This window comes from Erithacus rubecula, assembly GCF_903797595.1.
Source record: "Erithacus rubecula genome assembly, chromosome: 9".
In the NCBI taxonomy this organism is placed as follows: domain Eukaryota; kingdom Metazoa; phylum Chordata; class Aves; order Passeriformes; family Muscicapidae; genus Erithacus; species Erithacus rubecula.
Window position 1 is genome coordinate 14,827,956 of NC_136660.1, and position 25,494 is coordinate 14,853,449.

A 25,494-nucleotide genomic window follows, 5' to 3' on the forward strand; every position below is an offset into this window, starting at 1 on the left:
TTTGTGATGGGGTTCAGCATGGTGGATTGTGTTGGAGGCTCTGGTAAAAAGCTAAGCAGTTCATGGGACACTTGTTAGAGCATGACAAAACCGAGGTGTAAAAAGTGCCTGAAAGAGGAATAGCAAGGAGCTTAATACAGAGGGAAGCAAAGGTGGTATAAAATAGTAGTAGTTTGGGTACCACAGCTTTAATGTTTGACATAAACTCTTCCATGTAAGGATAGGCTTCAGAGGGAAGAAGGAACTCCTAGAAATCCTAGTTCAAAGCCTGTGGGCATGAATATCAAGAGGAAGTTGAGGGGTTAATTCTGTAGGCTGTCTTGTGGTTTGTATTAAACAAAAATAAAACCCCAAAAGGTGAGGTTTCTGCTGGACTCCTTCTGCTGGTTACCTCCCAGCTCCTGTGCTTGAGAGCATGAGAGCAGCAGTACTGGTGAGAACAATGGTCTGCCTGTGTCTTGGCTCAGTGGCTTCCTGAGTGAAAGCAAAGTGATGTCTTTGTACTTGATGGCCTTAAATGGACTTGTGTTCTTCTCTTGCTTTGCTGCCCCTCTGGTTTTTGTGTTGTTTGTTCTTATTTGAAGTGTTTTTGCACTAATTATATCAATGGGGATTTTCAAAGCACTTCAGGGATTAAATGCCTCTTTCTGTAAGTCATGAAGAGTGAAGTGCCTGATCCCTCCTTATCTGTCTTTTGGTTTTGGATTCTTCAGTATATTCTTCACTCATTTTGCCTGATAGAAAACTGCTTCATTTTACTGATGCACTTGCCGCTGGTATGCTTACCCATCACCAAGGGGCCTGTGTGGACAGGACCAGTCTGTTCTTCCTTGACCAGAGAGGAAGTGGCAACAGTGAAAACAGTGAATTTTTTTTTTTTCTTTGTGCTGTTGGGTAGGGGTTTTGCAAGATGTTACCATGAATACTTCAGAGTTCAGTTCAGATACAGGGAAAGTTTCCTTGCTTGAGACTTCAGTATCATGATTTTTGAGTATTGTCTTGCAATGTTTGCAGAACAAATTGTATAATGCCTTAGTGATGCCTGCAAATGCAGAAATGAGATTATATGCAAATCTAATACAGCAGGTATATTGTTACAACCCAACTGAGAAAAGTGATAAAAAAGCAATAAAAAAACCTATGGAATAAACTTTTTCTAAATTATGTAGTACTGTAAGGAAATGTTTTCAGTATAAATCCATTTTTTAATCCCACTTAAAGACAGGGAGTTTTACCCCAACAGCATATTTGTGTTCTGAAGTTCACCTGTATTTGTGCAGTAGATTCATAGGATTTAATCTCAGCATGCTGTCATCCATACCACATGTAATCCTCTACAGGATGGTGTAAAATCTCATTTTTATCATTACTGGAATTATAGCAGAAAGCAGTTACCCCTCATGGAATATCAGCAGCTGAAATAATTAAAACTCTTTTCTTTGTTTTCATGCTTCTGTATTCCCATGCACTGTTACATCTCTCTTGCCCCCAAGTAATGATCTTGGTATGGTAGGTGGTTGCTAACAGCTTGCTGGTGGGTTGCTACAGCTAAGTGACTGGTATTGTTCCAGGATATTGCATATTATGATGGGAAAGGTGTACCTGATGGGATGTTCTCTGTTAGTGGGTTCTGCTTCCATGCAGTTTTGCTGTAGTTAACTGTTTGTGATTTCTCATAAGCTGTTAGAGCTTTTAGCATGCTGCAGGAAGAGACAGATGGGGTGAAAAAAGATAGTGCCTGTGTTCTTCTTGTAAGAACTCAGTTTAAAAGATCTTTATTTTTTGGCTTTACTTTTTTGACTGTTGAGTGTGAAAGAAATTCAAAAGTCTGTGTGATTCCTAAAAAGCTTTTAAACTCTTAATCTTCTTGCTTATGTCTGGTGAATGGTACAGGTGTGTCCTGCTGTCTGGTACCATTCATTTGCTGGATTATGGATGATTTTTTTTCAGTATGGGTTTTCACAAAAATCAGTGGGCTTTGCAAATGTGTCCGCCCTGGTATCGAAAGGGCAAAGTCTGGAATTTAGCTGTGTAGCAGGGGAGAATCTCTTCTGCTAGTAGAAGATATTTCTATTCAGTTCATTATCTGTTCCTTTTTCCTCTTTTAGTTCCCATCACCTGAGTGGGACACTGTGACTCCTGAGGCCAAGAATTTGATCAACCAGATGCTGACGATAAACCCAGCAAAACGCATCACAGCTGACCAGGCTCTCAAACACCCATGGGTTTGTGTAAGTGTTCTCCTTATTGCAGCTTGGTTTGTGGTTTACCTTGAATGGACATGCCAGCAAGATTTGAAGGACCCAACATATTTCTAATATTTTAGATTTTTTTTTTTTTTTTTTGGATACTGGCCTTCAACAAGCCAACTTTGTCATGTTGTGGTGCTTTTATTCCCACAGTAATAATCCTTTATTCGTTTAGAATTTTGTCAGTGTCCACAGTGTCCACATCTTTTCCAATCCATAGCATCCTAAAATGTCAAATAGGGTCTGGCATAGAATGAAAATTTTAGGGCCATTTTGTTCTTCATTTCTGCTTCAGTTTATGGCATAGCATCTTTGCAATATTTGGGAATTTCTGCTATGCTGCAGCTTAACTTGTAAACTTGAAGTCAGCAAAAATCTTTTGCTGTTTTATCTATGTAGTTTCTGCCTTGCCAGACCTCACACAGAAGTATTTTTCATCTTTTGCAAAGTTGGCAAGGAAATCCCAGAATACAGCTGAGTGTGGGTGTAGGGGAAGGCAGGGGTGATGCACTTTTATCTCTGCAGGATGGAATAGTTTCACCTAAGTCTAACCAGATGCTCTAGTAATACCACAGCATTCTGGGATGAGTTTAGTGTGCTCCTTTGCTCATTTGTTCTTGAGAAACTGTGATGGCGGTGTTCTTATACCACAAATCAGCAGACAGCAATTTAAAGTTACTGTTGTGCACATCTGTCTAACAGGAGTGTCAGCTGTAAAGTGATGCAAGTTCCTTGGAAGTCAAAACTTAACACTAGCTGAGACTACAGCTCTTTTTTTTTTTTTTCCCTCCTTCCATGCTTGTAATCACAGTTGCTGTGTATTAAACTTTTCCTCCCAATTCCTGTAGCCAAAGTTGTATTGTGATAGCCCACTCCCTGTAGCAGCTTTCTTTCTCTGAGCTGGGGAGAGACTGATTTCACTTCCCAGCCATGTCAGCTACTCCTGAAACTGCCTCCTGTCGAGCCTGTTGTTTCTTTTTGCTTTGCAGGCCTTGTGTGCACAACATATGTTTCCTTTCTGGATATGTATGGCTTCTCAAAGTAAATGTTGTAGGAAATCTAAAACAGTTTAAAAGTTTATCAGAGACACTGAGTGTCTTAACATCACTGAACTTCTGAAGTTTGTGTCCTGGTTCTTGTAAGTGCACATTGAGCAGCTGATGACCATCTCTCCTGAAGAGGCTGGAGGAACAGGGACCACCAGAGTTGTCTGAGGACACTGGTTGCATTCTCCCCACATGCTGCCATGTGTTCTGCAGTAGGTGACCAGCTTTCACAATTGGCTCAAAGCAGAGACTTCCCATGAAACTAGCTGAATATACACACAGTTTACAGTTCTTTTGGGTATTGCAGAATTTTTTCCAAGCAAGAGAAAGTTAGTGAAGACTTTGTTCACACTTATCTGCCAGGTTAGAAATTCACCCACTATCCTTGTAAAGGGATTTCAGGCTTGCAGTTCTATGCAAGAGCAACAGCTACTTTGGCAGTAGTCACTGGCTTCCTCATGTGCTCTAAATCCTTGGCAGTATCAGTCTGTGATTTCCTCTTGTGGTTTTAATGGCTGTAACACTTCTGGGAAGTTGTCTTTTTGCAGCTGATGGGATCCTAGTCTGCTGTGGATGGCAGGTGTGCATCACTACATAGAAATTATACTCTTTTTTTTTTTTTTTTTTGCATTGGTACAATAGAAATACGTGACCTTTTCTCTTATATGCTGAGAATCTATTTCTGCAGTACTGAAACAAAGATGCCAATGTCACTACTAGTCAACCTCTTATATTCAGAAGTATTTCCTTGCTGCTTGAAATTTCCCTTTCAAACTGTAACTAATGCAGCCCAGGTCTTTTCTGTAGTGCCTCTAACTCAATTCTCTATGGGTATGATTGTTCATTTGGCTTTGTCTTCATACTATCTTAAATCCTGTGTGTGCCTGAAAAGCAGGGAGCATTTATTCTCACCTGTACCTCAGTAATAAATTTCTTGGGTGCAGTCCTGTCATAGCCCACCTTGATTTAATATGTCTTTATGGAAGTTCTCAGGCTATGAACCTGTTGCAGTTTTTTGCAGCCATGTAGTGGTGAGAGGCTTGGCTATGTCAGCCTGAATGTCTTGATTGTGTGCAAGTGGAGTGAACTTCCCTGGCTGATTTGTTCTGGGTATGTTCTTGATGTTTTGCTGTTCCTGTTTTTCAGCAACGATCCACCGTCGCATCAATGATGCACAGGCAGGAGACTGTGGAATGCTTGAGAAAGTTCAATGCTAGAAGGAAGCTAAAGGTAAGTACATCTTAATTTGCCTTAATTTTGTTTTTAGTTCTCTGAACTTGAGGTTAGTGCCTTCCTAGTAGCAATACTTTTTTTCTTGACTAGTACAGTGTTAGAGAAGTACTTTATGTGATCCTCCAGTACAGGGCACTAAAGTAATGTACTGAGGAGCTGGGTAGTTTCTTTCTCCAAGCTTCCCATGCCTCTTCTGCTACATATTCACCCCTTCTACTTTCTGCCAGTGAGTTGAAATAGAGCAGCTAGTTCTGGGACTTCTAGTTCTGAACACTCTGCACCTTCCAGTACTAGTGTTACTGTTGTCTGCAGTTGGGGCAAAGCCTCTGGCCTGTGCAAAAAGCATCTCTCTGCTGTGTGAAATCCAGGAAGCAGCTATGTGTTTAATTCTTAGTGCCATTACAGATTTCCTAGGCTATCCTGCCTGGCATCTAGCTGCTGCTCTAGAAAAGCAGGACTGTGAGTGTTCCCATATTAGGCACATGTGGGAATCCTGGGTACACTATGGTTCTTCAGGTACCAGTGGTACACCCCTGCATTGGTAACTGATGCATTGTGTTCTCTGTGGGTCAGCCCAGCCCCTTTCTCAAGTGGCACTTTCTGTTATCCCTGCTTTGTCTTCCCCACAGGGTGCTATCCTCACAACGATGCTTGTGTCTCGGAATTTTTCAGGTAAGTCCCATGTTTTCCTTGGTTTTGTTTTGTGTGAATGAGCTGGAGAATATTTTAACCATTTTGGGGTCAGCTGGGTGAGGATGAAACATGCTTTCAGTTCATCTTGGTGTAATGGTGATCACTTTGCCTGGGCTGATGACCAGTGTGAAATAGGAAATTATTTTTTTGGAGAGGAGCACATTTCGTATTCTGGTATTGTAGCCTGGTACAAAACAGAAGAAAAGTCAGCTTCTATAAACATCTGATGATATTTTGCTAGCAAATTACTTGTGAGAAATTCTAGCTGGTATCATTAGCTTTCACATCATAAACCAGGAGTGAAGGGCTCTTATTAGGTAGGAGTGTTTCCTTCAGACCTGGGGCAGGGACAGGGAAGTAATATTGGTGAGAATAGGGGCAGGAGTGATTTGGGTATTGTATTACTTTGACTCATCAAAAATGGGTCTGAAGTGGCTAGCTATTAGTTTTCCTTCTTGGAGTCTCAGAAATGGTTTTCATCCTTTTAAATTTAATAGCTGGTAGTCTGGCTCCCACCCAACTGCATTACGTAGTGCATTTACTGAAAATGCAAATCTCAACATGTAAATCCATGCTTTTTGGAAGATTATTATCTTGGCTCAGCACACCTAGGTGATGCAGTCTTATCTGTGTTCATTTTCATTTGGGTGGAAAAACTCTATTTGTAAGTGCTTTTGGTTTATGGGAACTTTGTTTTCTTTACCCTCTTTGTAATTCTCTTTCTCTTTTAAAAGAGCAATCATTAAATGCATGAGTCAGATTTTTATTGCACCTGACTACAGCTGCTTTCAAATGGAAGTCTGCTATGTGGATTATGTGATGGTGGAAGTGTATTAATTTCATCTGACCGTTTACTAATGGTGGATACCAATACTTATATTCTGGATGTTATTACAATAAACTTGTAATTTGAATGAAAACCTCTGTGAAATTATCATGCCAGCATTCAAAGTGCACATTCATGCATACATTCTTCTGTGAACTGAAGGCAGTGTTTTTAACCTTCTGTGTGGTGATATAAAAAAAAATTATGTGAAACCATGCCACAGTTAAGGGCCAACCCTCAACAACATCCAAACATTTTGTTCTTGGTTCTTTCAGGTGGACCTGTGCCAATATGTCAGCATTACTTGTGGCTACAATATTTTCTTTTTACTGCATTTCTCATAGTTTGGCCTTAAAGGGACAGAATGATTTTATCCATTCATCTGTCTCACAGTTGTGCTATTACAGGACTTAAAAATTCTGTGCTGTTTTCTGAGATTGATTCTGAAATAAGTGTTTGAGGAGCTGTGGCACAAAGACAGGAGTTCCACAGGCCTATACAGAGCTAAACATTTTCTTGGGCCTTCTGCTGTTGTGAACTGTTTTAGTTATGTTTACACAGCTTGTTTTTATTTCACTAATTGATTATTCTGAAATAGGGGTTTTATTTTTTTTTTTTATAAACAGAAGTTTTAGATTAATTTTTAGTCTGCAAATGTTGTCACTTCTAATGAAGCTGCAGAAGTGCTTGGGTAAGAAAACTTCTTACAGCTAAGATTCTGAGTACATGAAATGCCAGAGAGAAGGGTTCTCCTTAATGGTGTGTGACCTATACATCCACTTAATCCCTAAGCTAGTACTGAGGAGGAAAAAGCTTGCCCTACTCATTTTTCTCTGTGTCAAGGGCTGAAGCTGCTGGATCCACTTCAGTTAACAGTAGAAGAAAAGGAAATCCTAGGTGGCCCACAGTGAGTGCAGGATTTGCAATGTCACTGAGTTCTGCTTTGAATATACACTGTGACTCCAAGTGTGAGATAGTCAGAAAAACTGTCCAGAGAGAGATGTTGTGAATTTAGATGCAAAGCCTTTGTCGACAGTAGCAATTCTTTACATTTTTATGTGTTTTTAGAGGGGTGAGATCATCTACTCCTGTTCTCTTTGCAGGACTGTGTGTAATATGAGCTTGACCTTTTTTAATTGAAATTGTGTTTTACATATTGAATTGTAATTATTTTTTACAACTGTTGGCTGCAGTTGAAGTAGATACCTCTGCTGGAATTAAAGAAGAAATGCATACTAACTGAAAGTAATAAATTAAAAAGTTTGTGTGGGAACGTTGGGTAGAGCTCAGACTTTTCTTACCACTGCCCTTGAAGGGCTCTGCAGTAATATTTGTTTCTTTCCCTAAAGCCCTTTAGGGGTTTTCATTTTCTCTAATTGGGTGGCACTTCTGTGGGTTTTTAAAAGTCCCATTCCCAGCAGACAGGGAACTAGATTTATGAAGAGAGAAGCTTCTTCCTGCCTGGGGATGAGATCTCTTAGAAGCTTCTTTCACAGATGTTTTGAACAGAGAGGAAAATGAAGGCTCATGTGACCTCAGCATCAATTAATTAGGCAAGATCATACTATCTACAGGAAATATGAGAAGTCTCCCTGAATCTTGTTGTCATTACTATCTCCTGTGTTGTAATATGGAGTTTCTTCACTGTGTAGACCTGTGACAAATTGTATTCCTAAAGAATCTGTAGCAGTACTCTCTCTTTTTAGCCCATCAAAAATTCTTGCTTTTTACAAAGAAAAAAAAACAACACCCAAACTGCACGTTTCTTTTCTTTTGGGAGTAATTTTTCTTTTGTCCTTTTGTGAATAATTTGTTGTTTGCAATGTGCCTTTTGCCCCAGGCCAGCTAAGTTAAAGGATACTCAGTTCCTTTCCCCAGTTATGATATATACAGCCATTTAATATTGGCTGTTTGTGGTTCTTTTAGAAGATTGCATCTCAGGCCATCTGTAGGCTGTTTGTTAAAAGCAGGTACAGTTGCACTCCTTTCATCATAAGTCAGGAAGTTGAAACCTGGTTACAATAAGGGATTTGTAGCTTCTCTCCACATTTTGGTGGGTGTTAATTCAGCTGCAAGAGAGAACAATGCAATCATAATTTTGCTGTAGGATTGTTAGGGTCACACCAGGGTACACACAGGATTACTTGGGTGTTCACTTGAGGCTTTGGATGTTCAGATGATCCAAGCAAGCACTAATCTGATCTGCATTCACTTAGAGAATACAGAAGTGCAGTTGGGTACATAAACTGATTAGATCATATGCAAGAGACTCCTAAATCATCTTCTGAGAAGTAAATGTAAATTTATTACTAGAAGAGAGTTGGCAAGGTTTTTCGAGATTCCTGCAATACTTAAGGGTGCTTGGACTCATTTATGTAGGTAAAACTCTGTAAAAAAGCTTGCTATAAACTGAGTGAAAGGATGTAAAAAAGCTGGTTTTCATCTTAGGAGCAGCCATCTTCACAAAATGCTGACAAGTGGCTTTTCTCCATAAGCTGATTTTTTACACAGTTTACAAGTGGCCTGTGTGAAATTCTTAGTACTGTTTTCCTGAGTGGTTTGCAACTGTTAATTTGGAGAACTGTACAACAAATTTTCGTACTGTGAAATTCACTTCTACCACATGGTTCAGCACAAGTCCTGTATTCAAAATAGATCCTAAGACAGACATTGCAGGTAATTAAGTTTAATGCCTAAAACCTCTATTTTTAACTGATGCTGAGGTTTTTTCTAGGTTATTGTCACTGCTTGCTCAAGTCAGTTTTATGAGGGAGCTATTATGGCAGAATGTGACAATAACTTGAATTAGTTACATGTCCCTACAGATCCTTATTAACATCCCAATGTGCAGGTTTGGGTTTTTTGCTAGATGGGTGAGATTGAGAAAGGCTGGAGGCATATTCAAGGAGCAGAGTTCTTTCTAACTAAGTAAAGAAGGCCCTAATATACCTGTGCATATTTAGTGTAACCTGTACAAAGACATTTTTTAGCTGACTAAAGAGCAAGGAGGGAAAATAATGCAAATACTGAAGTACTGAAATATTTTGCTGACTTGTTATACCTCCCTTCCAGAAGCATGAAACTGAATTTTTGCTATTTTGTGTGTGTGTGTGTGTGTGTGCATATACATATATATTTATATTCAAAATTTATACTGAAATTTAAAATATTTTCTTTAACTGAAATGAGTAATATATGTGAAGTTTCTACTGTATTGTGTTAGGTAGATAATGATTCAGGACCAGAAATTTGTATCTCCTGGTAGGAATCCAAAGGTATGAAAATATGGGTGGGGGGGAAATTATTAAGATATTTGCAGAGTTTTGTCTAAATAAATGTAATATCACTGGAAACTGCATTTCCCAAGCAGAAGATGAAGTCATATTTAGTGAAAAATTAAGTTGTTTTAAAGTGTTTTCTCTGTATCTACAAAATCTCTGAAGAAACAGTAAGGGTTTTAGTGAATGATGCTCAACTGCTGCAGTGTGGACCTGCCAAAGTAGTGGATTTCACCTAGTAACTTCCATTTGCAACTTCCAAGAGTGATATGGATTTCATTACTGAATTTAAGTGTTTATCACTATAGCCAGAGTCTAATTTATCATCAAAAGTGGATGTAAATGATTAATTTCTTCTATGTTCTTATCTCTAAAGTTCAATAAAACTGTGAATACTTTTTATTGTGGTTAGTCTGCATTCATGGTAGCCAAAAGTGCCTCTTGTGACTGTTGGCTCCTTTCTGGTCACCCCAGAAGTGACATGGAGTTGAGAAGTAGTTAATATGACTATTTGAACTGAGAATATGAGAATGACTAGCTGCAACTCTGTGTCATTGGGTATTCTGTGTTGGTATGACACAGTTTTTATTTTATCAAGTCTCAGTTAAGTCCAGAATTCTTCAGTTATATATGCTTGTGTTTAGAAAGCAGAACTTGGCTTGTTTGTTAGACTAGCATCATAAGGTAGTCAGACTTAATAAAAGCAGCTTCAGTGTTCTTCCTCCATCCCAAAAAAGAGCTCTCTGGAAGCTTAACTGAAGTGAGAAATGTAACTGAGTTTTGGCAGCTGGGGACAGGGCAAATGCAGGGACAGGCTGGATGAAGGGTTGCTCTCTCTGGAGGAGGAGGAGAGGGGCTGGCAGTGAGGAAGGCACTGTGGTGTCTGTGGAGTGAGTGTTTCCTCTCCAGTCCCCCCTTGGCTCTGCTACATCCAGAGTGTCTGGTGTTTATTGCTAATGAGTTCAGCTCAGGGATTTGTGGTTTCTGCCAGGAGCATGGTCCAGAGCCTAGGCTGTTTACTATGGAGGCCAGACCTGAGAAATGTGGGAAGAGGGAGGGGTATGTGAGGAGAGGCCTTTTCTGTTTTTCTTCAGAGTGTCTTGTTAGGCCAGGAACAGAATTGTGTTTATAAGTTACTGGGTTAGCAGCATGTGCTTTTTTGTTTCTTTATTCTAGAAGAAATCTTAACTTCTAGAAGTTAAGAGAGAATTTCATCCCTTTAATATGTTGAGGAGATGGGAAAGATAGAAAAAAATAATATTGGCATCTCATGCCTGGAAAACTGTAGAGCATTGGTACAAGAACATTTCAGGAACAGTGAAGAATCTGCCTGCATGTATCTCTGGATCTTTCCCCTCCTGTTGTCTCTTTGCTAATCTGCCTGTCTTCTTAAAGGATTATTGTTACAGAAAGTCCTGTCTGTTGCTTGTGCAGAAATTCCTCTTGCATCCCCTTTTATTTCTGTTTTGTAACCTGTACAGGTTGATCTGTGGGTAGACCTGCTTGCTTCCCTGATGTCTGAGGTGTCTTGAGCCATCTTTGTGTGTAAATGCATTTCATGCACTCTCCAGCTGTCTTTATAAACCACATGAACCAAATACACCACAGACCAAGTTTCTTTCTGCAGTACTGGGATGCTGTCAGGCCTGTGGGAGAGCAGTGTGTGCCATGCAGAGGTACAGCCAGGGAAGGAGGCACCAGAGAACATGGATCAACATTACAGAGTGCTGGGCTGCACAGAGGGACTCTCAGCTGAATTTGCTTTAACGTTGTAGAACATGATTTTAGCTTTCTTCTGTCCGTGAAGACAAATGTGAGGTTGTGGGAAAACTGCAAAAAGTGTGAAAAATGTTGCTTCCATGCTTGTCTCTGGGATGTTCCCAGAGCATATGGTGGTACTATTTTGCTTCTCTTACGGTGGTTTTGGGTTTTTTTTTCACTTTGAGGATGTCCCATTTGGCATATTTGCTAAGTTGCAGAATCATTTACTCCTTCTGAAGTGTTGTAAGGTCGTAACAGTTTCTTGTTTTCAGCAGTTGTTGTGTGAGATGCCTTGATGCATGTGTGGTATGAGTGCTGGGCCCCTTTTGACCCCACAGTCACATTGTTCTCCTTCTCACTTGCATGTGGAATCAAGCTAGTCTTTGTCATGTCTTGAAGGTGGCAAGAACTTACTTGTCTTGCAGTCTAGCAGTGCTTTAATGTGTACACTCAGAGAAGAGAGTGCTGCAGGGCAGATGAGTTGCTTTGTCCACCTTCACATGTGCACATTGGAACACTGTGTTTTGGCACATCAAATTCAGAAAACCTCTGCTGAGGTTCTTCCAAAGTTCTTGCCTTCTGAGAGCTGTAATGAAAACAAATTTGTAATCTCTCTTTATACTTGCATTAGAGAGTAGAATTAGGAAGCCAATTCAAAGATTCAGGTAAGCTTATGTGGGGTGTCACCTCTTTTGTTGGGAGGAGATGCTGTAGTCATTTGCATTCACTCAGCTAATATTGTGTAGCTAATCTATGTCTGTAGGGTCTTGTAGGGAAGGCAGGGTAGAAAATGTGGTTGGCATAAGATTGGAACAGTTGCTTAGGTGTTGCAAAAAAACTTTTTTGTCTAACATTGCTGCTTCTAGAGAGACTGAACCCTCTGTGCAAGTTGGTCAGTTTGTCTTTGGGAATGGAACATTCCAACATTTCAACAGTCATGTGAGCATTGTCTTAGGATTTGCCTTTTCTCTGGGCCTCATCTTTGCTGCACCTAAAACCCAGGTGCCCAGACCCATAAACTTCTCAGCAGCTGTTGACAGTCATTGTTAATGTACCACTTTGCTGCAATAGATGGAGCAGCTCCTCCATCACTCCCAAATGTGCCTTGTGCCAGGCATTTGTTGTGGGCTGTCTGTGCTTATCATTCTTGTGGTTTCATTAGTAGTGTCACTTGTTCAAGTTGAGCAGAGCATCTTCATCTTTCAACGAAGAAATTCAGCCTAGTTCCCTGTCTCTTTTGCCATTCTTCCTTTTTTTACCAGTTTCCAGATAATGCCTTTTGCACTTTTTCAGTCCTTCTTTTAGCTCTCCAGCTCTCTCCAGAGAAACTGAATAACAGTAATTAAAAAGCTTCTGTGTTATCAGCACCCCCTTTATAAACCATAAACTGTATAAAACTGTTATGTGAATGGCTGCACTTACAGGTTCAGTCTTTATCCTGTTGCAAAAATCAGGTTTCTTAAGCTTTTCCCCCTGCAACTGCTGATACTTCTGGGTGGGGTCACTGTGTGAGTGAAGGATTGACAGAGAAGCTCTAAATTACCATTTGAGACTTGGTCTTGAAGTGGTGAAAGTGGTAGTATTTTGGCTGAATAGGTGAACAATAGATAGGATAGATGACCCTCTGCTATCAGGATGAATTTGATGAGTGCCTTCTCCTGTTTTCCAGGTCTCTTGCTACTAGAGAGGAATTAGCAGGATGGCTATCCTTCTGAAGTTTTGTGAATTTTTGAGGGAAGTGGGGGGAAGAAGGGAAAGAGAGAGAAGACAGTCTTGGAACCAAAATCTGACCTACTTTTGCTTCTCTCCACAGCTGCCAAAAGCCTGCTGAACAAGAAATCAGATGGAGTGAAGGTAAGTTACTGCTTTGCCATTTCACTGTCTCTCCCACCATCTGAACAGAAGGCAGCCACACTTTCTGGTGCCTGTCCCCTTTCAGGGTAAAACCACAGCCCTGTCCTGTGGCTGGGATTGCTGTAATCAGTGTCCTCTTATGGAACCCTGGGTGGGATCTTAATGTTCCTTATATGCATAACTAGCTAAGTGCACTGTTGCAGCAGCAGGAATTCCTTTCCCCCTTTCTGTGATGTATGGAGAACTGGTCAACACTGGATTAGAAAGACCAAGGACTTGCTCAGTTGTGACACATGCCTCTGATTAGTCTGTTCTGTTCAATGCTTCTGCCTGTGAAAGTTGCACAGAGCAATTGTGACTGACTGATGATATGCCCAGCAGACCCAAATTTCTTGGGTCTACTCAATTGGACAGATGCTGAAGGCTGAGCTGGGAAGAAGGGTGGGGAAGGAGGAGCCTCCAAATGTTCATGTTTGGACAGAATGGAAACTGAGGATTGTGTACAAGTTCAGTTCATGTGCCTGAAGTTGAGGCACTCTCCTGTTCCCTTCTGTTGGGAATTATTTTTTTCCCCACTTCAACATCACTCTTTGTGTTGCATGGTCATCATTTACTACTGGAGGTCACACAGCCCCTTGCCAAGGCTCTGTTGTTGCAGGCAGCAGCCCTTTACCATCTGATACTGGAGAGAGACAATTACAGGCTAGAGCATGGTCTTCCCTAACTGTTTTGAAGTATAATTGTCCTCCACGTGGAAAAGAAGAGTTTGGTTTATTTGCTTGCATTTTCCTTTGAAGTCCAAACCTTTCTCCACAGCTCTTAGGTGGAACAGTTCATCTGCTGGTTTAGCACTGTGGGCAGTCTTCATTCTCCCCATGTTGGGGGGCTGACATTCACACTGTAGGACCAGCACCCTTGTTCTCTCCTGCTCTCTGAGCCCTTTTCCCGTTTAATGAGGCTTTGTTCCCAGAGGGCTCACAGTACAAGCAGGCTGCTGGAAAAATAGGTGTTTTCAGAAGAGTTGTGTTTGGTTTGGGGACTGCTCTAATAAAACATGCATTCTTCCTGTTCTGCAGTATTCTACCCTATTGACAGCCAGTTTTTGGAGGTTTTTTGTTTTGTTTTTTTTTTTTTGTGAAAATGCTGTTTCTGCCATAGGATTCTTGTCTTTGAAATGTACCTGCAAGTGTGAGCTTTTGGCCATTGCACCAGCCTGCCTCTTGTAGAGACATGCAATGAATACATGCACACTAATACAGCAAGTGTCTTAGAGCTGTTGCATCTGTTGATATTTAAAACATTACAGTAGAATTCCAGTGGAATAAAAATGGATTACTGAAATGTTGTGAAATGAAAACCAACAGGTGTTCGCTTCAAAATCCCAATGAGGCAGAAGAGAAGTAATTGGAAAAACAGCAGGTATCAACATGCCTACATAGTTTTGTTACCTATCTAGAAAAAAAATTGCTTTCTTCTTAGGATTCTTGATTTCTAACCAGCCTTCTGGGAGTGTCACATCTTGGGTTAAAGTATTTTAAAAATGGACAAAGGATGTACATGTAAATCTTGAGCCACGACTTCCTGGTAATGTAGTTACAAGGAGACCCTGTATGTTTGAACTTTCCAGCTCCACAGAAGGCATGTGGTATTTGGTTCATGTAGTGCACATCTTCCTCTGTGAAAAGGATAATTCTGGATTTATTTCTTCAGCCCTTTGTTGTTCCTCGTATGTGTAATTGAATACTTTGATAAAGTGGAAGGTATATTAGAGAGCATAGCATTCTTTGTTCATGGTGAATGAGATTGTCCTCTGGAAAACACTGCTTCTGCAGGACACTGGAGACCTGTATTCAAGAGTCTGTATGCAGCTTCCTCCCTCCAAAGTGTTGCAGCAGTCTGGCTTTGCAGTGTGAACCCCGAGTGTTGTCCATGAGGTGCATTGCTCATGTTCACCCTGGGCTGAGGGCCCCCAGGAGAAGTGTTTAAATTTCCCATTTTCCTTAAATGGTGTCTACCTTCAGGTATGAATTTTGAGTCCTCATTTCTGTAAGTGTTAAAAGTCAGAAATAAGTCATGTATTTGTTATTAAAGCTCCTGATTTGAGTTACTCTTCTGCTCAGTAATACAGACTTTTGAAAATACATGTTGTTTTCCTCAGTGCTAAGCTTGGACAAGACAGAGTGTGTAATGGTCTGTATATGTTTGTAGGACATCCTTAACACTTCTGTTGTAGGATTTTCTACATGCTTGCCCTACTGTAATGGGTGCTGCATCCCATTAGAAGTGTAGACTTTTGCCATGCCTGTTTGCTTATTGGAGCAGTATTGGCCAATTGGCTGCTGGGACAGTCATTGTACTGGTCACTGTCTGGTTGGTGGCCTCACCATTGTGACCAGCACTTGTCATATGTTGCTCCTTATGCAGGAAACTTGTAATTTTAGTTCCACTCACTTTCTCACCCTGTATAGTTCTGAAAAACAACTTGTGACAGTGTCTGGTTGAGGTAAGAGCATCTGGTCTTACTCGTGGCAAACAATTTTCTGCCCATTGCAGTAGTGCAGAGCACAAATACCATGGCTTGAACACAAAGAAGATTTTCAGCTTTGTGGTATACTTTTCACTCCCACTTCCTGTATAAATTATTCTACATCAGATGTAGGTTTAGAACAAGCACTGCATGCTGTAGTTTTAACTGTAGTCTTCTGCTGACCACATGCCATCTGGTTAGGCTGTTTCTCATGTTTCCTCCAGATAAGAAGACTGTTTGATTATTGAGTTTCCTGTTTGTTTGTTTGTTTGTCACTTACAACCTTCTTGGAAATCAACTCTTTATGGAGGTTTGAGAGAAAATGTTTCAATTTTGTCATTGGTTTTATCTGATCCAGGATGACTATGCACCATAAGACTGTTGTCACAGATATCCACAAAGTAGATAAGAATGGGAAGAGTATTTCTTCCACAAATAGATTATTTCACTGGTGTAAAACTTAATTTCTTTAAAGACATTGAGAAAAAAGCACCACCAGTTTGTGTTAATTTACTCTCTGTTCAAGGTAACTTTGCCCTTTTTTTGGCTAGTATTCAGAGCTGTCTGTGCTAGAATTCTGCAGTTTGACATGGATAGTAGAAATTTCTATTACACAGTATTGCACAAGCTTGAATGAGACATATACATCTTTGTTGTGCTTTATTCCCAATAACTCCATGAAAATGTGTGTTGGTGAGTTTCTGAAGCAAGGTACAGTATGTACTTGCTGACCTAGCATAAATGAGAGGGGAATGATTTAATAGTCATACATGCTGATATGAGCATCTAGTATGAGGTGTGTTCAGCTCATATATAAAAAAAAGGACACCATTTTTGTTTCTCTAGCAGCAGGGTCCTTTGCTGAAGAAGGTTTAGCACTAAAGCAATGAGGATGCATGCATTTTACTTGGATCAGACCGTTTTGGAATGCAGTGGAAGAAGCTTAAATCACAAGGGGAGGACAGGAAAGAAACTTGTTGGTTTTTTTTTCTTAATTCCAGTACTAGTGTGTCCACATTGGGGTTGTTTTGATAAATTTCCACAGATATGATCCTCCCCTCTAGCAAATTCCTTGCCAAATTTTATTTGAAGCATTCCTGGTTTTCATTTTGTACTGTTGCTTCTATTTCAAGCACTAATTCTGCTAATTGGTAGATATTTCATCAGCTTGGCACTTGAGAACTTTTCCATTATCGTAAATAATGAATGATTTAAACTGCCTTGAATCTTAAATTCTGCCTGCTCACCAAACAGTAGTGCTGCACTCATTTTCTTCAAGCAGAATTTGGATCCAAGCTGTTGGAATAGCAGCAGGAAGGCCCAAGTTTTATCCCCAAGGAATATAGTTTTCTGCTTTCAAATCCAGAAAGTGAGGCTAGAAGATACTGAGTGACGAGTTGCAGAGTCCCTGTAACATACCACATATCTTGTGGTCATCACTGTAGGTCCCAGGTATTTTTTTTAATTCTAAATTTATGAGCAACATTGTGCATCTACCATTTAAAAATTTACTTTAGATAGTTTCAAATCAAATTTATTTGCTTTTTTGTTCCCCTTTCTGACTGTAATTTGGAGTTGCCATGTACTGCAAGGTGAGAGAGGGATTAAGGAGTGGGCTGGGGCAAACAGCTGGATGAATACTAAGGACACTTTATGCTTAGTGTCCTTCTAAGCTTGTCGGGATCTGGGCTCCCTGTAATTAGTGTTACAGTCATACTGTTTTTTTTGTCTCTGGGTAGCACTTTAGAGAGTTGTGTCCCCTTTTTTCCAAAGGGGTATTTCACTTCCTGCTGTTGCGAGTGTGTTTCCAGTTCTAGCAGGGCCTGTACAACCCATTTCTATAATGAGAATTTTTCTTAATGCACAAAAGTCTTATTTTCAGTTAAGCATGTAATTGTAATTATTTTTAAATTGGTCCTTCTCTAAGCTCTTTGCCAGTTTCTTTTGTTTAATTCTGACTACTTGGGTTTGTGACTAGGATTTGCAAAGACATATCAATAATATTCCTCATGTCCACTGTAACACTTGAAGTAAATTGTGGAGTATTCTGTGGGATTCACTAGCAATGCTCTGTCAAGTCTGTTAATTTTCTACCTTGCCTTTTTGCCACATGCTGTTTTCTTCCCCTGTAAAACCTGAATAGCACAGCTGAAAGGACCTCAACTGAAAGAGGAAAAATCCATTTATTTGGTTTAACAAGGTTAATATTCTAAAATCTGCCCTATATATTACATAACTGCAGAGATACCAAATACTAATTGTTCTGCTGTTTATATGGAATATTGCAGTAAGTGTACATTTTATACCTGATATTTACCAGATTTCCCTGCCCTTTGCCCAGAAAAGAGTATGTGGGGAAGGAAGGATGCTCTGCAAACTGGCATGGCTGCTGGGAAGCAGTTGGTGAAAGCATGCCTGAAACAGAGAAGGCACAGTAGCAAGGTGAAGCAACTTATAAAATCTGCAAGGGTAAAGTAACATTCACACAGTGACCAACAGGAGTTAATGCTCCTATCTCTGTGTCTGGACTTGTTATAATCTTAAAGCCATATTGTTTAAAGATTGTTTATGGTAAAGCTAAACAGAGAGAAACCAAGTTCATCTGAGCAGCAGAGTTTTGTGCTGACCTGTGTTATGCTAGACACCTGGGGAGTGCTTCAGATCTGTTCAAGTGCTGACATCCAGTAGCACATTATATCCATCTTTGATGCATTCAGTTTTTTCCCTGCATTGTTGTAATGCCTAGAAATACCAACAGAGATCAAGGGTCCAGTGTGCTTAGCTAGTGATGGCTAAGCAGAAAATCCCTGCCTCTTAGCTTACAATTTAAATAGACAAGCTGACAAAAGGGCAAGAGAGAAGATGGATTGACAAAGATTATTTGCTCCGAGTCACACAAAAGGGCTAAAGCAGAAGTAGAAATAGGACATCAAATTTGCTGGTTCAAGATGACTCTATGATGATCTGCTTTTAGTTCTACGTTTTTTTCCTACCTTAAGTTCTGAAATTACTATACTCTCCATAGGAATATGAGTTGCATGATATTTTAACATAAATACTGTCAGTATCAGGCTGGAGGAGAGCTGCATGTACAAGGTGGAAACACAGAAAGTTGTCATTTAAAAAAATAGCCATGTTAAGTTCCCAGGACTGTGAATGGGACCTTGCTTGGAATCACTCTACTTCTAATGATATATTTTAGTATGTGCTGTGGAATGATACTAGAAGTGCTCACCATTTCTAGTATTGCTGCCATTCAGATTGTCTTCTGTCACCTGCTGATTCCATTGATTGTTACCTAAAGCAAGACTCTTCCTTAAGTTTCACTGTAAAGAATCTGCTTCTCTTTCCAGATGAACATCTAAAATTCACACACATAATAAAAATAGAACTGGGGCAAACATTCATACCTAGGTTTGTTGTCTGCTTTGGGAGAATGTTTTGTTACTGAGGTGTAGGGAGACCTTAAGATGATCAGTGAGGTACTTTACTGTAGGCTGTGTCTGCCTTTACCAGTTTTTTTCATTCCCTGGGACATCTCTGCTCTGCCTAGTAGTTCTTAGAGACGTATCTGTGCTATGAAAGGGAAAGAGAACTCTATAATTAAACTTCTGTTCTCTTATTTACTTTGCCAAGTTGCAGTCACATGACAAGAAGAACAAAAGGGTTTGTTCACTTAGCTAGTCACCTTGGGAAGGTAACAATAAGTAGTTGTGATGCAGCTGTTAAGATGTATTGGGAAATTGATCTGGTTCAGTAACTTCCTTGTATATTATTTGTCTTAATAAATTTTGATGCTTTAGCACTTACTGCCAGTGCCTCATGTTGGCATTATCTAACCTGTCCTGTGTTTTAGTACTACTTTCATGCTCTGGTCATAACACAGACCTCACTCCCTCCCCTTTTCATACTGCCAACCTAGCTTTTCTTCCCTGTGTAGTTATAGTAGCCAGTAATAATGTACTTTCTGGGATTCCTACACTGCATCATGCCCTATAATAGACTAACACTGTTTTAAATTTAGTTTGTATTCTAATTAAGTTCTGATCTGCAGAGGGTTCTGTTTCCTCCTGTGTCAGTGTTACTTGTGCCTCTGTGTAGGAGGGTGTTTATTTTCTACATGGCTTAGTTGATTCTTTTCACATTTTGCTTGTATCTTAACATTTTCTGTCTCTGTTTTCTTTTGTAACTTACTGGAAGTCTGTATGCATTTCAAATGAGACTGTCTTTCTTAGAGACAGGTTACCTCAGTATCCATATAGTCTCTTTTTGTCTGCTGCAACTTGCAGGATACACTAAAATAAAAACTGAAGTTTTTCATTGGTGTGAATTTCCACTTTTCCCAGTTAAAAATTCCCTGTTATGGGGGTACAAAGATTTCTCTGTTGATAGCAGTCTAGCACTGGTAGTATGTGCTATTTTAGTTCTAGCTTGAGGAAAAGTCTGTGGAGAAGCTAAATTGTCCTGAAAGAAATGAGAGGAAACACAGATTTGTAAATCATGCAATGGCAAGCCCTGTCTTGTGCCTCCATGAACTGGAAGATTAGTGAGTCAAAAGCTGAACAGATCAGAGTCTGTCTGTAGTGGAATTAAAGATCAGATGAGGCAAAAGCTGTGCTGGTTTGAGTCTGTTCATGCAGTGGCTATGTGACTGTGGATTTGTGGTGTGATGAGGAACGTGCTTCTGGGCATGAGGTGAACCTGGGCACTTCTGCTTTCAAAGATATGCCAGTCTGTGTGTGCTTGAGCTGTGATGTGAGGATAGCAGGGATGAAGGCAATATTCCAGGTCAGAGCTGTGAAGGCTCAGTAAGTGGGTGCAGTGGGGAGCTACAACTCCCGGGCCTGCTGTGTGTTCACAGGCTGCTCCAGAGGTGCTGTGGTGGTGTGCAGGAGTCCAGAGCTGCAGAACTGAGCCCACACCATGGGTTTGGACTGATTTGAGGTGTGCTGTCCTACACCATTCCGTGGGCTAGACTGTAGTAAGCAGAGAAATAGCCTAGATAGTACTGAAGAAGGGCAGGTGGAAAATGTATGTGGAGACAGCGAGGGGATTGTAGTGCTGAAAGGCCTGCTAGGCTCAGCTTAAACTGAATGACACCAAGAGTTTAGTGAAAGAGGAGGGAAGTGTATGCTGAGCCTTGTGTACTGGTGCAGTTTGGTGTGAAGGTGTCTGAAGATGACTGAAGATGCTATTGAACAAGTGTAGAGTCCAACAAGGCTGAGTAGTGTTTGTATCTGTTCTTCTCCCAAGAGAGTGCAAAGTGTTCTGGCTGTTGAGTGCTTCTGTCTTGTTTGAGCATTAGAGCACCTTACCTCTCCAGTCAGCCCCAAATTCTATGTGAGGGAGCCTTTCTCCTCCCCATACTATGCACACAGGTTCCCTCTTCTTTCTTTAGCCCCTGTGTGTGCCTTTCCATTGTGACCTCCTCCCTACCCTCTAATTTGAGTTGCAAACACACCTCTGCATCCTCCACATGTGAACACACAGGGGGTTTCTGCCTACCTCTTCAGTTTGGCTGGGGAAACTGCCCCATTTTCTGAAGTGGGAGAGCATAGAGAGATACCCCCTTGTATCTTGTGCATATATATTGCTTTCTCTTCTTTCCTTGTATCAGTGTGTGGGGCACTTATATTCTGCCCTCAGTGTTTGAGGGGATGGGGGTCTCCAGCCCTGCCCTTTCTCCTGGTGTGGAGTTGTGTGCTTTTATGGTGACTTCTCTCTCTGTTCCTTTTTTCTGTGTCTGTGCATTTCTGCTGCTGCTTATACCTGCCTCAGGGGAGCATTATTGGCAGGGGGGCCCTTGCTGGCACACTAATGTGTGAATAGTTTCTGTGCTTTTCTTCTCATCTCCTCTCTTCCCTTCTCTTTCCCTCTCTCAATGATGTGTCCAGAAAAGGAAGTCGAGCTCCAGTGTGCATTTGATGGTGAGCACCTCCCGTAAGCTGCCTGCGATTCGTGCCTCCGCCATTTCCATGCCATGCACGCTCGGCTTGTGCTCATCACCCTACATAGCATGTCCGTGCAGGGGGGTGGCAGGGGGGGTCAGTGTGCACTCAGGGGTCCATGTCCTCACACAAAGGGCTCTGTGATCCTCTGACCACATACAGCTCCCATTTTGTGCAGAAAATCCAACTACTGGCAACGCAGTTTGACTTTGCCTGCTCTGAGTGTGAATCAAAAAAAGGCAGTGGTTCTCCTGGGCTCAGCTGAGCAGGTGTGTGCCTTGCCTGGACACGAGGCTTTGTCATTCTGTGCAGAGGTGCCAAAAAGAGGAACAGGTGCTTTGCCTGGTGTTGGTGCTGTCATCCTTGATAGGAACCTTGCAGTGTAGAACAAACTGGGAGTCACTCCAAATGTGGCAGAGACTGATGGGGCTCCACTGTTCTGATGAAATGTGTGGGCACAGCACCACTGGGCAGCTCAGAGCTGCCAGTCACTTCTTTTTTTAGCATACTTACTGAAAAGGTTTGTCAGAGCCTTTATAATGCAAAACTGCCTTTTGTCCTGATCTTGTTTATGTATCCCAGCATTACCAAATGCCCAGTAACTGCCTCCCCTGTCCTGTTCATTTCCTTTTTCATCCATCAAAGTGTTTGACATTTGTAGAATTTGTCAAAAAAGTAGTCAAATCCACTCTCAAGGGTCCAAAGAGGAAATTGGCCAGTGTCATATTGTCAGAAGTCATACACAGCCCAATGACACACCTTGACACCAAGATATGAACAGTAACTGAAGTACAAAAATTAATTATATTATTTCCTCTGCACAGGAAAATAACAGAAAATATTTATTCCCCATTTCAGATAGAAGTGGGAATGTTACAGTACCAAGAAAACAGAATAATTGTTTCTGCATTACTACCTGGAAAATACTTCTCTTCTTCCTCCTTCAATGGCACCTTAAAACTGTGTAAAAAAAACCCCACAAAAAAGTAATCCCAAAATATTGCTTTGAAAACCTGAAATGAGTAACTAACTTTTCACCAGCCCAGTCTTAATGTGGGGCAGAAGCTCATTGTGCCTTTCTTTCCCTTCTTTTTTGCCCACTGCCAGCAGTACTTAAATTTCCTTTGCCTAGATATGTAACCCATGTAGGCATCAGCCTCTGAAAACATGAAAGCAGTGAAAGTGGCTGAATACCCAGAGACAGTCTATGTGCTGGGAGTTACTTTCTTTTAGGGCTACATGTGTGTGTCCCTACAATATGAGCATTGGCCTGTTTTCTTTCTCTTGCACCCTCTGTGTTGTTCGTGCCTGTCTGTCTGTCTCTTGTCGAGCTCAGGAAATGTTGCCAACTTCTGTGCCAAAACTAATTGTGTTACAGACCTTAAGAAGGGCCTAGCACCTTTTTAGGTGAATTGGCTTCTTTTAACTTGAGTTGTACAGAATTTCCAAGGATTGTACCCTGGCCAGTGACTGAGGTTGGCTGGCAGCAGGGGGAAAGGAGGGGTAAGAGTTGGCTGTGCTGCTTGCACTTCTGGGAAGAGAAGGCCAGCTTTTTCCAGGGAAGAGCAGTTGGTTAGATGGCCACAGGATATGAGTGTGTGCAGGAAGCTCAATATGTCAGATGCTTTCCTTCACCTGAGAAAGAACTGTGAAAAATGTGTGGGCTAAGCTGCCTCTAATTTCATTGGGGCACTATCCTGTAGTAAAATGCTATCCAATTCTGGACTAGCAATACTTGGTCTTCTTCAGCCCACTGGCTGGGAAAGAATATCATGGGTGAGCTGGGTGCTCAGTGCAGACTGGAGGGAAGGCTGTGTGCTTTGGGTATATGGGGTTTTATGCTTTATAAGGCAGCATAACACTCCTAACAGGCTGTTGTCAATTTTTTTCTGGAACAATGGCTGCCTGGATGTTTGTTTAGATTTTGGTTGGTTTGGGGTTTTTTGTTGTTTTTGGGGCGGGGGGGGGCTTTTTGGGTGATTTTTTGTTGTTGTTGTTTTGATTTGGGTTTTTTTCCCCTCATTTGGCCTTAGTTATAAAGACTTCCAAAACACTGGAATTACATTTGTATAGCTTCTTTCATGCTAATTTTATCTTCTTATCCCAGTGGACTAAGAAAAATGGGTTGCATTCCTCTCACTGGAAGAGGCTTGGAAGATAGATCACTGTTTCTGAAGAAGTACAAGAGCCTCAGTGCTGTGTGGAAGGGTGGACCATTGTCAGGAGTTTGATTGTGTTTGTGCCACAAAATAGCTTGAGAATAATTTTTTCAGGTTGATCTGCTCCTCTTTGACATCCACAGTGGTCTCTTCTGCTATCAGGCTGGAAATACATGCATAAAACAAAACTCTTGGAAGGCCAGAGTCTTAATGCAATACAGGGATTTATAGAAAGAGGTAGCAAACCATAATTTCTGTGGTATTTAGCCTTTTTTAGGTTGGAATTTGAGTGCATATGTTCTTTTTTTCCCCATGGACTTCTAAAGAGTTCCTGCCTCTCTCTCTTCTACTTCCTTCCCCTTCCACCTGACTCTTTTGTTTCTCCTCTCTCCCTCTCCAAAAGGGATATTAAGCTAAGACATGTTGCTTGTGAAGAAAAAACAAATTGTTAGCAGGTGTTTAAGTCTCAGTCTTGTAAGATCTGTCACTGGTTGACATAATTATACCTTTGGTAGATGTTTTCCAGGTTACCATTTGGCTTTTCCATTCTTTGTGGTTTTTGTGGTGTGGTGATGAGGGCCTGATGTTTAGCAGTATGAGTTTGCACTCCTGAGTGGGATAGAGAGCCACTGCAACGGGGGCACACTATGGTGAGCTCCCATCGGGTGCCCTGATCTGTAAACTACAGTGTGAGCTCCTGCAGTGCCAGTTTTGGCCTTGCTGCTGGCATCTAGCAGCAAAGGAGACATAACCTCGTGTGGGGGTCACACATGGGCTGGATTTGTGGGCTAGCAACTCTATACTTATGGACACAGGTTTGGCTTCCTACAAACATAGACTTGGCTCATTCCTGATGTACAGGACTCAATGGGATGATTCTTTTCAGGAAGCGGAGATTTTATTCTTCTACCACAGCTACAAAGAGTCTGAAGAGGGGAGAGATGAAAAGCTGCTAGGCACCATCCAGAGAATTTTCTACTTATGGAACTATATGGCCTTTTCCTTAGGTCCCAATCCCATTTCTTTCAATATTTTGATCCTGAAGTCTCTTCGTTCAGGTCACAGCAGGGATACAACATATATATTACATTTTCTCTACCTTTTCTAGGGCTGACCACACTTCTGCTTGGATCAATAAATTCCCTGGACCTCTCAGCATTATCACATACCTAGAACTGTTTCTGTATATTTTGGGATGCCTCAGACTTGAATCCCATTTGTGCCCTGTTTGAGACCATGACTATTGTGTGTCTCTCACTTCTGCAGTCTCTTTCTCTCAGGACAACTGCCATCTCTCATTTTCCTTCACCAGATATTTTTGTTAGAGCTCATTGCAGGATTCTCCTCAACCCTTTGGGCTGCTGCCTTTTTGCCTTCTGTTTTCCTTCCTTATAGCTCTAGTAGTCTATTCACATTTGGATTTTGGTACATCCCTTACAACTTCTATTGCCTCTGGGGGAAGGATGATGTCCAGCAACCCAAGCAACACTCCTCCTTCCTCCCTCTTCTTGGTGATTGAGCCTGTGGGGAGGGTTGGGTCTGAGGAGATGGTTGGGGTTGAAGCAATACTGTAATTTTCTTGCTACCTCTGCTGTCCAGCAGGGGAACTAAAACCATGTTTTTCTGTCTCAGCCACAGAGCAACAACAAAACCAGTATAGTAAGCACTGCAAAAGAAACACCCCCAGTGCAGACGTCCATGGTATCTTCCCCAACCGCTATTTTTTTTTACTGTTTGGTTTAATTTTGATTTTGTCCTCTCCCCTTCTGCTCCCAAACCCCTTCCTGAGTGCTGCTTGTGCCACTCTGTTTCAGCTTATGTTTTGGCTTCGTTCTGTCTGTGTCCCTGTGCTGCTGTGGGGCCTGATGACAGGCTCGCAGGCTTTGGGATGGGGGTGCTGAGCAGAGCTGTGGTTGGATG

At 41.2% G+C, this 25,494-nt stretch overlaps 1 protein-coding gene across 2 annotated transcripts in view; it reads left to right on the forward strand.

Moving 5' to 3' along the window:
* CAMK2G (calcium/calmodulin dependent protein kinase II gamma) overlaps positions 1 to 25,494 on the forward strand; it is a 118,829-nt gene that overhangs the window by 77,435 nt on the left and 15,900 nt on the right. The window contains exons 10-15 of one of the 2 annotated variants that reach the window (XM_079313200.1): positions 2,109 to 2,231; positions 4,442 to 4,525; positions 5,158 to 5,200; positions 12,900 to 12,940; positions 21,362 to 21,394; positions 25,207 to 25,275. In XM_079313200.1, the coding sequence (XP_079169326.1) occupies positions 2,109 to 2,231; positions 4,442 to 4,525; positions 5,158 to 5,200; positions 12,900 to 12,940; positions 21,362 to 21,394; positions 25,207 to 25,275 (393 nt within the window). The remainder of the gene's footprint in view (positions 1 to 2,108; positions 2,232 to 4,441; positions 4,526 to 5,157; positions 5,201 to 12,899; positions 12,941 to 21,361; positions 21,395 to 25,206; positions 25,276 to 25,494) is intronic. The other variant, XM_079313201.1, reaches the window with a different exon arrangement.